At 41.9% G+C, this 12,825-nt stretch overlaps 1 protein-coding gene across 1 annotated transcript; it reads right to left on the bottom strand.

Moving 5' to 3' along the window:
- Positions 1-3,657: 3,657 nt before the first annotated feature.
- foxo3a (forkhead box O3A) lies at positions 3,658-12,625 on the bottom strand. Its single transcript, XM_072689310.1, has 2 exons — positions 11,048-12,625; positions 3,658-6,718 (listed from the first exon to the last, which is right to left on the bottom strand). Exons 1-2 carry the CDS (start codon positions 11,675-11,677, stop codon positions 5,384-5,386), a joined length of 1,965 nt encoding a protein of 654 aa, XP_072545411.1. The 5' UTR covers positions 11,678-12,625; the 3' UTR covers positions 3,658-5,383.
- Between the last annotated feature and the right edge of the window lie 200 nt (positions 12,626-12,825).

Below are 12,825 nucleotides of genomic sequence, written 5' to 3'. Positions count from 1 at the left end.
AATTATTTAAACACTGCCTAGAATTAAATCAAATATAAAACACAAGGAACTTGGTCACTTTTTCCCCTACTGTTTCTTTGCGTTGCTGTACAGTTTTATAACTGCAGGGGGCGCTGAAAGCCCACTGATATCAAATCTCTCCACGTCATAGATTAAAAAAGAGATTTAGGAGTAAGCTGTAGATGTGTAGTCCTCTCCATTTCATCCTCAGTACCAGAACAGAGCTGTGGAAGACTTTGTCGAGGTCACACATGCAGGTAGCTAAATAGGTTAGCTAGGTTAGATCTGGATGCTAATACAGAAGGGCAAATGCACCACGTATTAAACCTGACTAAAAAAAAAGCATGTCTGTTTGCTACAGGTAGGTGCATTTCCCACTTTGCATGACAGAAAGATAGCCTACAAAAAATTAATAATAATAAAAAAAAGGAAATCCTCGCTGGCCAGCATCTTAAAAATAAACTAAATCAAATCAAAGTAAAAGTCAATTTCTTAGCCAATTAATATTTAAAGAGGTGCAGGTTATTTAAGGAGTCTACAATTGACTGAGTGTTAGGAGTCTAAAATCTAGGTCAGTAGGGTATGTGTGGTGCAGCCTTATAAATGATGTCTGATATTTCAGTATAGCACAATAAAATAGCTACAGTTTACTATTATTGCTTTTTACTTTTTTATCCAATCATATTTTTAGACATAGATGTAAATGTAGGGCGTTTGATGAAAATAAAAAAGACAACTAGTGCATTTAGAATTCACTATTGTCTGCATTTCATTGGGGTAAATGTTTTATTCTTCTAAACAATAAATAATAATTATCTCATGTGGTGAGGTAATTATTATAATAAGCACAGAAAACCCATATTTGCAATGACATGAAGTGCAAAAGCACTACATGTCATTTTGTACAATCAGATTCTTTTTACTTTTGCCCAGTATGGTTTTAAATAGCTCAACATCCCAAATTCACTTGGATACAGCACAAATGATTGGTTCGCAGCAAAGGTAGCCTATATCCAATGAGAAATCATCACCAAGGTGCCCACCAATGACTGCACAAGGACATATGGCACACTTTACATCTATTGTCACTGGGGGTGGGGACACTCATCATTTTCTTCCCTACAGGACGTTTCAAAGCCACACATGCATTGTAAGATGCTTGTGAATGGATTTCCATTCAAATACAGGAAATACTATTGTCTGTTGCCCATCAATGAGCACTGTGTTTGCAGCATATGCATGTGAATAGATAAAACAGAGGAATTATGTCATGTAAAGCCCTACCGTCTGCTGTGATGTATCTGCAGACAAATCTGATGCATGCAGCCTCTAAAGCTACTACTGATCTCAGCTGTCCTCCATGGATGCAGCCAGGAAGGAAATAATGATGTACACTACAAGGGATCTCGTAGGTAGGTATGAGTAGGTAGAGGTAGAATGAAAGCAGAAGATCACCTCAGTGTACTGAATTACAAGGCAGTACTTCTTACACTCATGAACAGTGTTCATAAAGACTGGTCAAATGAAAGGCACAGTAATTGTGTAAAAAGGGTTTGCTGAGTTTGCAGAATCCACCCACTCCATTATTTGATTGCCCACCACAATAAAAGAACCACCTAAATACTCTCTCATTCTATTGATTTACGCTTTCTGGCTGGAGTTTAATCCCTTATATTTCATATATAATCCTACGGCAACTCTAAATGGCAGCGTCAACAGAAAATACCCATAATCATTTTCATTTGAGATGGTCTATCGAGAGCACAGGCCTGGGTTTCAATTAAGCATAACAGTGTGTTTGTCTATAGATAGGCTTAGCCAGCAAGATCAAACAGATACCATTATGCAGATGCTTGGCAGCCAAAGCCTTCATCATGGCTAAAAAGCCTTTAATTGGCTGATTAAGCACCCTCTGTACTGATCGATTGTTCTAATGAGAACCTCCACATTTTCAGTAAATAACAATGAGTGGAACACAGTGACACCTTAAAACGACATCAAGACGACAACTCTTCAGATGTACCTACATGTGATAAGACTTGCTAATACACATCAGAGCATTGTAAAGCAAGCCTGTGTGCAGAGCTGTGATGAGCTCCATGAGAACCCAAGGGCTTTTTTTGCAGTGCATGACGGGCTGGTTTGATTATTTCTAGAGTTGTTGATCTCTAGATTTTACTCAGAATGGTGTAGTAACAAAATCAGTTGATGAGAGGTGATGATGAGGTTACTGAAGAAAAGCCAGACTGGTTCAAGTGGACAGAAAGACTATGCTTTCTCAGGTAACCACTCTTTACCACTGTGGGGAGCAAAAAAGCATCTCAGAATGAACAACATGTCAAACCTTGAGGCAGATGGGCTACAACAGCAGAAGACCACGTTGGGTTTCACTTCTGTCAACCAAGAACCGAATGCTGAGGATGAGTTGGCACAGGCTGACCATAACTGAAGAGATGAAGACTGATGAATTACAATTTTATGGTACCAAGAAATCCTGGATGCAAATGTCAAAAGAAGAATAAACACCATATGTCCAAGTGTTTGTGGACAGGACAGTCCTTTTAATAAATACATTCAGCTAATTTAAGTTGCACCAATTGCTGACACAGATGTGCAAATGCACACACACAGCTTGCCTTTTCCCTGTAGAGAAGTACTAACAATAGAATAGGACTCTCTGGACTTGATAAACATAAAACTATTGGCATTAGAGGGGAAGAGGGGTATAAAGCCACCCCAGCATTGAGATGTGGAGCAGTGCAACTGTGTTCCCTGGAATAATGGTGCTCCATCCGATACTTTTGGGAGGAGTCCATTCTTCACAGCAATGGCCCAAGAATCTAGTAAAATGCCTTCTTCCCTGGACAGTAGAAAGTTTCTACTACAAAAACAGGATACACTTTTTAAATAGTTGATTTCAGGAGAAACATTGAAAAAGCAGGTGTCCGAAACCGTTATCCATACAGTGTATTTATCTTTGTCATGTTCCTTAGGACCCAAAGTTTCCAAGAACATTGTCTAGAGCATCAGTCTGCTTCTGAAGGCTTGCCTTCTTCCCATAGCACATTAATGGGTTTTTTTTTTCCAGGTAAGCAGTGTACACAAACACCCTGCATGGACACGCTGAACAGTCTATATCTATGCAGCCCTGTATGCAGCAAGCTGTACATTTATGTCATAGCCACCCTTAACCTGTTCAGCAGCTAGTGCTACAGCTGCTCTTCTGTGGGATCAGACCAGACGGACCAGCGATGGCTCACAACAATGAGCCTTAGGTGTCCATGACTCTGAAAAAAAAAAGAAAAAAAAAAGAAGATCCACCACCCAATTAATACCTGCTCTGTGGTGGTCCTGTGGAGTCCTGACCACTGAAAAAAGGAGGAAAGGAGGCTAACAAAGAATGCAGAGAAACAGATGGACTACAAGCTGTATTTATAGAACTACAAAGTGTCCCTACATGGTAATGACTGTGTACACCCACACACCTACATAAAAAAATATATATATATATAAATATATATATGTAATAATAAATAAATATATATATATATATATATATATATATATAATAAAATATTTATGAATACAAATATACACATATATAAACACAAACTCCTCACTGAAAGACAACAAGGACCCAGGAGAATCATAGTGCTGTACAAAGCTTTATTTACATGCACCATATCTCGTACTACCTAACTTATTCAAAATATTAATGCACAGGGATAGTTCAGCAAACACACGAGTGTATCTATTGGGTAAATAGGTTCAATACAGCGAGTTATGGCATATAGGGTGTATGGTACATAATTTTCTAGACTGTGATCATCTGAATTCCTCTTAATGCATTAAAAACAAAAAGTGGAACACATTTTTCAAAGGGCTGTAAATGAAAACAAAAATTGAAATAAATACCCAAAGGTCTGGTGAGCAAATGTTAATACTTTGTATGGTTTTAATAGCACAGTGGAATAATGTAAACAGTGTAAACGCCACTCTAACTAACACACAGCTCACAAAAAGACTGTTCATCAGTGCGTGTGACAGTGTTGGAGTTTTGGGTCTGGAACGGAACTGAACAAATATACATTCAACCATGACAAAGAAACAATTGCGAACTTGCCATGTTAACAAGTGACAGGGATCCCTGAATGGCACTACTGCCACTGAGCACACAAACAGTAGCCTCCCTGTTGATGAACTAATTTGTTTGTTCTGTCATGTTCAAGAACCTATGTAAAATACAGTGCATGTAACTTGTCTGTAATACTAAACCAGGTCTGTGAATTGAAGATCCTCACTGCATATTGCCATCAGAGCAGAAGTTATGCTCTTTTTTGTTTAGCACCACCCTGTGTGCAGATATGTACAAAGAGAAGGCTAAAGTGTGCCTTTGCAGCCTTATAAGCTTATAAATGGTGGTTTCTCAACTATACACAATTGTTGTAGTGGCCTTTCCTGTTTTCTGAAATCTTACCTGTATTTGTACAGCTTCTAACCTCTGGAATAAATATGCTAAGCATTTCAACATACACATCACAGAGACTACTTTAAAATGATTAATCTTTCACATGAGGTCAGGATGAAGATGATGGAAAAATGCACAGGATCAAGTACTTTGAGCTGGAAAAAAATGTTCCTTTCTTTGAATGTTTAAAAGAACATTAATGCAGTGCACCAGAAAATAAAACAGTGTTTCATACATCACATATAATTGTTTTCTTCCCTTTTTCTGGTTTACGTATGAGAATGAAGTCTGAACAAAAGCATTGATTTTGAAGACAAGAACAAGAACAACATTCTCTGGAACTTATGTTGTAAACAGGCCATCAATCTACGAAATAATGACCGGTTTGGCAGAAGACAAGTGTTTCTATTAATAAGGACCAGAAAGGTGAATATCTCCTAAACTACGACTAAAAAGAATATTCTAAACCTAACGGTAAAATTCTTCTCTAGGCCTAGTTCTGTACAAAGTAGGCTAAGGAACAAAGACAGGGTTTTAATGTATTTATTAAACGGTAACCTTCAGAGAACTTTCCAGCTACGGTACAGTCTTTCTTTTGTTGAGTCCCTTCAGACATCGTCCTTGATGGTCAAGTCAAACTGCAAGCACTTCTAGACTTCTAAACTGCACACAGTGCATCAGGTTGTCCATCATATTCACGCCTAGGATCATGACGATTCACAACATATGGCCACAAAACCATCACAACATCAACTGTGTAGGTAAGTAACTTGAATTCAACTCATTCCAGTAGTTTTTAAATAGCATTTCTACAGCATACTGTACATGGCCTTTGCACAGGACAGTGTTTGAAAGGACAGGACACTGTTTAAAGCTTTGTTCTGCCCAGTAACTACATTCCAGGTGCTTAGCTGGTCAGCCTGGTACCCAGCTTTGGGAAGAGGTTTGTTTGGTACTCGAGAGACTCCCTGAATTCAGGTTCGCATTCTGACTGGAAATGAGATGAGAATCGAAGCTGAACTCCAAGCCGTCTGCATCCATCAGGTCATTCCGGATGATGGCATCCATGTCGCAATCAAGGCTACCACTGAAGGCTTCGAGATCTAGGTCAGTGGAGAATCGGTCCTGAGATGTTGACTGAACACAGGGCACAATGCCATTGAGACCTGACAACAAGGAATCAGAAGAGCTGAGCTGCATAGATGTGCTCCTGGACGGAGACTGTTGGAGATGTTGTTTGATCAAGCTTTGGTAGTCTGACTCACTTGTTGACCCCAAGACTCCGTTCACTCTCCATGCGGACAGGGAGGACTTCTTGAGTCCAGCTTGTCCTCCAGACCCGGCTTGTAGGGCACTGCGGCGGGTGCTCTGAGAGGAAATGGAGGCACTGGCTTGTGACATCAACGGGTCAGACTGGGTGAGCAGGACATCGCTGGGGCTATGTGGCTCAGTGCTAAGCAGATCCTGCAGACTCTGCTTACTGAAGTGAAAAGTGGCTTGCTTGTTCTCCTGGATTGTTTGCATGGGTGACTGGCGAAGGCCTGTAACGGATGATGTGCTGAACATGGAGTTAGGACCATAGCTGCCGGAGGGAACCCCAAGACTGCTGCCAGGGCAGCTGAAGGTAAACACAGGGCTTCCTTGTAAGCTGGCACCATTGTCATCTTGGCCTGGAGACTGCGAAGCTGTTAGACTGATGTTGTCCAGCAGGTCGTCCATTAAGTTGTCAGAGAGGCCGTCATTAAGATTCATGGTGCCTGCAAGATCTGCTAGCCGGGGAAGCTCCGTTAAGCCAGTTGAAGGAGACATGCTGCTGGGACTGGAGTATAACATGGGAGAGAGGGGCGAGTCATCATCAGGAACCTCATCCACCTCTAGGTTGGCCAGGATAGGAGACAGTCGGCCACTGATAGTGCTGGCATTGGAGTTAGTGCGGGAGCGAAAGTCTGTCCAGGTGTCAAGCTCATCGCTGCTGCGCGAGGTGGGGCTACCTGTCCACTTGGAGAGGCTGGAGGAGCTCTCAGAGCTCCCATCCTGAGCAGCCTGGAGAGCTGCCTTTTTCTTTGCGGCACGGCCACGGGCACTCTTGATGAGCTTGTTGCTATTGTCCATGGAAACTGCACGCCGGCGTGGAACTTTGCCACCCTTCCCACCATCTGGGTTGACCATCCACCAGGAGCTCTTTCCTGTCCCTTCATTTTGGACCCTGACAAATCGGCTGTGGAGTGACAAGTTATGTCGGATGGAGTTCTGTAAAAACAGGAGATAACAGCTGTTGTTGAAGTAATCTTGCTTAGAGTTTCCATTACAAATTGCCTTGCATGTCAGAGTGATGGACCTAGCCGATCTAAACATGCTTTTTTTCAATGAAGAGACAACACTGGGTTTTTTGGTATGTCAATTTTAGGATTGCAGTGGTATACCGGTTTCAGGTATACCATGGTATGAAAATGTATGGTTGTCCTACATAACCATGTACATTTGCTTCATAATAGTATTGAAAACAAAATGCAACCAAATTCAAAATGCTGTTGTAAAACACAATCAATTGATTAATGGAGATAATTAATTGATTAATCCATATTATCCATAATAAATCCTTTTTTTTTTTATTGATAAATTTTTCCAATATTGTATAACTCTACCGTATACTGTTAGATCTCAAAACCATGATATTTCCTGAGGCGGTTATCTTACCGTGAAAATCTCATATCACTGCAATTCAAACTCTTGTTTTTCAACTACGGCAAGATAAATACTATTGTAGGGCACCTTAAAAAGCCAGAAGCTAATAATGACTACAGCTGGTGTTACAGCTGGTGTTACAAATATGTTGTAACCATTGTGATATTTTGATTTTATAAATAGTTTTAAAATTGTTAATTGGATGAAAAAAAATGTATTTGTAATTGTGTTTGGACATTTTATGGTTTCACTGGCAATACTACTTTCCTGATCAGAAAGGATTATGTTACAGTTAATGTCAAATTAAACATCTCACTAGTCTTATATATTTGGATCATTTACCTTCCTATATTGATATTTTATCAATTTACTTCATCAATCTGTATGATTATTTATATATATTTTTTTTAAATGTAACAAAAAATGTTTAACTATGCACAATGCTGTGTTTGTGCTGACTGTTTACCTTTTAATTACTCAGAGAGAACTACTCTGACCATCAAAATTCTGTTCTGCCTCTGGCATAACCTTGCCGGAGCTTGTCAAAGAGTGAATGGACTATCCTGGTGACATGTCAACTAAACCCTTTGCTTCAAGCCAATTACTGGATTTAATCCACAGGGAACTTTCTACTCTCAGAGTAGAACACACACCACATCGCATTCTTAACACGCGTAAGCAGTTTTCCTTTTTTACTTAGCTTAGCAAGGCCAAGAAAACTGATTGGATTTAACAACTAATCTGACTCGCATCCACTGGTTTGTTAGGTGGATGACATTTGTGCTTGATCTTGGACTGTGAGGGACATGTCCTACTCAAACACTGTTGTACACATAAAAATGCCATTTCTGCAGAAACAAGGTTTGGCCTCGAATGACTGTAACCATTGTAGCATGCATGATCAGTAAATCACGTTCATACCAAACTATTTTATAATCCACCAAACAGTTTTCAAGACCACATTACTATAAATTTGTTTATTCACATATTGTCACATAAAGAGAGATAGGATGAGTGTGCTGTGGGTTAGCTAGAACACAGTCTGTGCTGTGGTGTTTAGCCTGCTAGCTGACTTATCTAAGCCATGATAGCCATCTCCCAGTCCAAACACAGCAGTTAGTGAACAGAAAGTTAGTAACTAGCTCAGCAGTTAGTAAACAGAAAAATGACCAGATTCAGCTCGGCTACAGCTCCACTATCAGACAGTTCACTGCAGCTGCAGCTGAGCTAGTTAAGCAAAGGCTAGTATAGTGAGTGAGCTACAGATCCAGAACCACGGGGACTAAAAACCATCAAAAGCAGCTTTCCGTCCTTTCAACAGCAGCTGATTATCAGTCGCCAGTCATTCTCGACTAAAATTGGGCTTTTCCAGCCAGACTTGAATTTGTTCTGTGGTGAACAGACACCACACGCTGGTTAACAGCCATTAGATTGACGGCGTAACATTTATTGAATGACTGATTTAAAACTGCACAGTGTTCACTTGGTCACCCTGCGAGCAAAATGAATGATGTATTTGGTCATTTTCTGGTTCTACAATAAGTTGAGATAAGCTTATCACAGGTAAAAAAAAATAAATGAAAAAAAAAGCCACCAATATCCAGTGATATACATTAGACCCATATGAATTTCTTTGATCTGTATGGTTTGTCAGTCCAGTCCATTTATATATTTAAAAACAAACAAACAAACAAACAAAGAAAAAAAAAACATCTATCCCTGTGAGCCAGATGTATGACCAAAATAGTGAACAAATGTGGGTCACATTAAAGCAAGAAGGAAAAATGTTTAAATAAACATCTGTAAAATTCTCCAAAACGAGCATGTTCCAACTCACCTTTCTAATGGGCAACATCATACAACAAAACCAAACTGCATAAATAAACAGAAGGCAATGTGACGTTCACAAGTTTTACTTTCATTTACTTTAATGATGAGAAAGACTGCTTGTTGGTCTTTCTTAATTATTAGTATTAAGGAGGAACTACACTAATTAAACAGCAGACTATAACGCTCCAAATGTTTTCTTCTTTTTGTGCCAAAACTGCCTGCATTTAAAAAAGGTGTAATTATTAAAACAAAATTCTAAGTCGGTCCAAAAATGAAGATATGTCGGAGCTCAATGCAACATTTAGATTTCTTAAAAAGACTGGATGCATCTAATGACATAAATCTGTTGAAATTCCTGTTTGGAAATAATGTGCCATTGTCTTTTCTTTCTTTCTATTCATAATAGTCTACTAGCTATAAATAAAATGGCTCTAATAATGGGCTGGAATCTCTAGTGCTTCCCTCCCCCATCCTCCCTAAACCATGCTGCTGTCCCTTTTCAGCAAAGCACTACTCAGAAGAGGACTGGAGCGCCGCCAGTTTACACAAAGCTCGATCTCAGAGTCAAACACCAAGCTCCTCACATTTTGCTACACACTGACCTACATAGTTTTCAGTCAGCTGATTGATTCCTATGCTGAAGGCACCAGCCAATAGGAAGCGGAGGTGGGGCCCGAACAGCCAATCTCAAGGCTTGCACCTACGAAATCCACATGGCTTTTCTTTCCCTCCCCCTCCCCCTCACTTGGATGCAGGCAGATGCAAAAGCATGCAGATGATGTATGCTGCCTCGACTCCAGGCCATGCTTCTCTACAGTCACTAGTGAACATTCAGTTCTTTCACAATAAAAGACAAAATACTGAGCTTTTACACATGCATTTCCTACTAAATTAAAGATATTCTATAATAAGGACTATTACTTACAATCAACACAACTAAAAATACTCAGCTGCAATGCAATGACCAGGCTCTTAAAACAAGTACCATATGTGCTCAGAAGACTTCGACAGTAGTGATTTCCTCTCTTCACTGCCCTCAAAACTGCAGGACTGTAAAACAGATTTTCAAATGTTTGCCTCTTATTCAAATCCAGCCAAGCCATGAGCATTCATTAGACTTGGTTCCATGTTGGATAAATTGCTTTTCCCGGCCAAGCTAATCCCTGAAGTCAAACAAGAATGAGAGTACCAAGTACAGTGAAAGCTCTGTGCACAATCATGTGCACAAATAGGGAAAGGCCCCTATTAAAGTTGATGAGGATGGATGAGGAAGGACATGCAATACCTGGTGTGGATATCTGCATTCAGGCAGGAGACTTGTACAAGCAGGGGCCTTTTTTCACCTGCTGCGTTTTCTGTGCTAAAGGTTATACTGATTCAACCATATGAACAACTGCATGTGTACAGGCCTTTTGCTGATGAATCTCTGCAATGGTTTTTTTGTTTACTGTATGAGGTCAGGAAAGTCCCTCGGTTTCTATTCATGCAGATTATACCTACTTTTACTCAATAACAGCCCACAATTCTGCTGGTCCAGTCGTTCTGTGCTTCTGCCTATAAGCTTACCTCTCCCATATGTTGTTGGGAGATAGAAGTATGGTCTGAACAAATGAAATGGGGGGGGGGGTTATCATTTGCAACCTTGCTCTATTTATCTGGTATTACTAAAACGCCCTATGGCGTATCCCTGACATCACCCAGTTAATCTGCAGGGTACACAACCCTGTTAGTACAATTTTCATCTTTATCATTTTACCTCTCTGGTCCGTCCCATACAGTAGCAATAACTGTACATGTTTTGTACATGAAAAATAATATAATAACCTATAAATGAAATGTGTAATTACTAACATAATAATAGTAGCACACCTCTAAAAAGAGCTCTTCACTCAAATAACCATCTGAATGTTTATACAGTTATTTGGTTAAATGGTAATTCCCTATGATGGAAATCTTCTGTATGGGGTTGTTTCTTTATCATCATCATCTTGATTAGTATTACAATTACTACTGTTGTGACAGACAAATGAAAGCCTTTAGAGGTCTACTGTGCACTGGACATACCTTCCACCCCGCAGAGCTGTTGCTGTCACCTTTGTCCTTGAAGTATGGCACAGATCTGACCATCCAGTCATAAATCTGGGCCAGCGTCAATCTCTTGTCAGGCGAGCTCTCTATGGCTTGAGTGATGAGATCTGCATAAGAGTAGTTGCCCCACGCATTTCTGCGGGCAGATGATTTTCTGGGCTGCTGTGGCCCAAGACTGTTCAGGCTGGAGTCGCTGCCTGCAGGGGCCAAAGGCTGGGCACTAACAGGAGAGCCGTGAGAGGCTCGGTCAGTGGAGGAAGCAGCAGCAGCAGCAGCAGCCGCAGCAGAAGTGCCATTACCCTCTACTGCAGGAGCAGCAGCACTGCTGCCTTTCTGCTCGCCCTGCGGATAGCCCGGGATGTCCGCTGCGTGTGCGTTGCTGCTGCCGCTGACCACACGGCTGTCCGGAGAATCTTCATCATCCTCTTCCTCGGGGATAATGTCCGCCTCGCTAGGCTCTGCTTTGCCCGAGCTGGAGTCGGGTCGAGGCAGCGGCCAAGTGCAGGAGCGCGGCCTCTTCTGGGGCTCGAAGTCCGGGTCTATGTCCACGTCCACGTCCACGTCTCCGTCTCCAGGCTTCACCAAGCCACAGCACGCCTCTGCCATGTTTCCTCCAGCTTCTCCGAGCGCTTTGTGTGCTGGGGGGCTTCGAGACGAAACGACGGTTCAAGCAGCAGCCACAGCAGGGTCGCCTCGCATTCCATTAATGGACTGATGGCTCTAGAAAAGGGGTTCAGCTGAACACTTTCGACTCATGGGGGCTCGTTAATGTGTTAAACCACAAACATAAAAAGCTCGTGCTCCACGCAGATTTGCATGCAAACTTGCGCGCAGTTGGTGCTCGCCGCTTTTCTGTTTTCTGAAGTACTACATAGATTTTTTTGCTCTCCAGCTCTCTCTCTCTCTCTCTCTCTCTCTCTCTCTCTCTCTCACTTTCTCTCCACGTGTGCAGCCAAGCGCCAGTGATGTCTGCCTTTCATTCTGGAACTACAGGCATTAAAAGCAGTTGAATGCAAAACGCACAGCGACAGCAGGGAGAATCGACGAGGCTGATCTGGTCAACGTTCACCTCCTCTGGCTGCTGCATTGCAAAAGCAACGGCGGCACACGGGCGCTCCGGACTCTCCCAGCAAACCCAGCACGCTGGTAACATTATCTCCAAACGCAGCTGCCATCTTTGATAATGTTTTTCGAGCCTTCTCTCTACTCGCTGCTGCCCAGGCTGAATGAAGAGCAGGCAGCTTCCCAGCGCCCAGAAAGCGGGGGCGAATTCATGGTAGGTGCAGGGGTCCAAGCGGCGAATCAAGCCATCACTCCCTCCACCGTCCGCCTGCGGCGAGTAGCGCTAAGCGGCTGCTCCACAGTTCACCTTCCCCATAAGCGCGCCTCCATAAGCGCGGATCCAAGTGCAGCAGGGCTCCGCGCCCCACATCCTGGGCGATCCGATGCAACTAAAATGCCTCGTTAATGCGCTGCCTGCCGAGTCTTCCGCAGCAACAAGAAGGGAGGGGGGTGGAGGTGTTGGGGTAGAAGGCAGAGGTCTGCCCCCTGGAGTCCACGGAGGGAAGCGCGCCTTAAAGGGCCAATATCAAGGAAAACGGAACACTTCCTACAAATATGGTATATATTCTTACACATATACAGTATTAAATAAATAAAAAAAAAACAAAAACAGTGTACCACCTCCCCAAGTCCATTTAGTACGTATATGGACATTAAACTACTAATTGTTAATTACACTGTTACACATGTAG

This window comes from Salminus brasiliensis, chromosome 10, assembly GCF_030463535.1.
Source record: "Salminus brasiliensis chromosome 10, fSalBra1.hap2, whole genome shotgun sequence".
NCBI lineage: Eukaryota > Metazoa > Chordata > Actinopteri > Characiformes > Bryconidae > Salminus > Salminus brasiliensis.
The sequence above is the reverse complement of the archived record's forward strand: the minus strand, read 5'-3'. Positions and strand labels throughout refer to the sequence as shown.

Coding starts and splice junctions, on each gene's coding strand:
- foxo3a (XM_072689310.1), bottom strand. CDS start 11,677: ATGGCAGAGGCGTGCTGTGGCTTGGTGAAGCCTGGAGACGGAGACGTG. Junction 6,719..11,047: donor ACAGCTCTGCGGGGTGGAAG/GTATGTCCAGTG, acceptor CTGTTTTTACAG/AACTCCATCCGACATAACTT.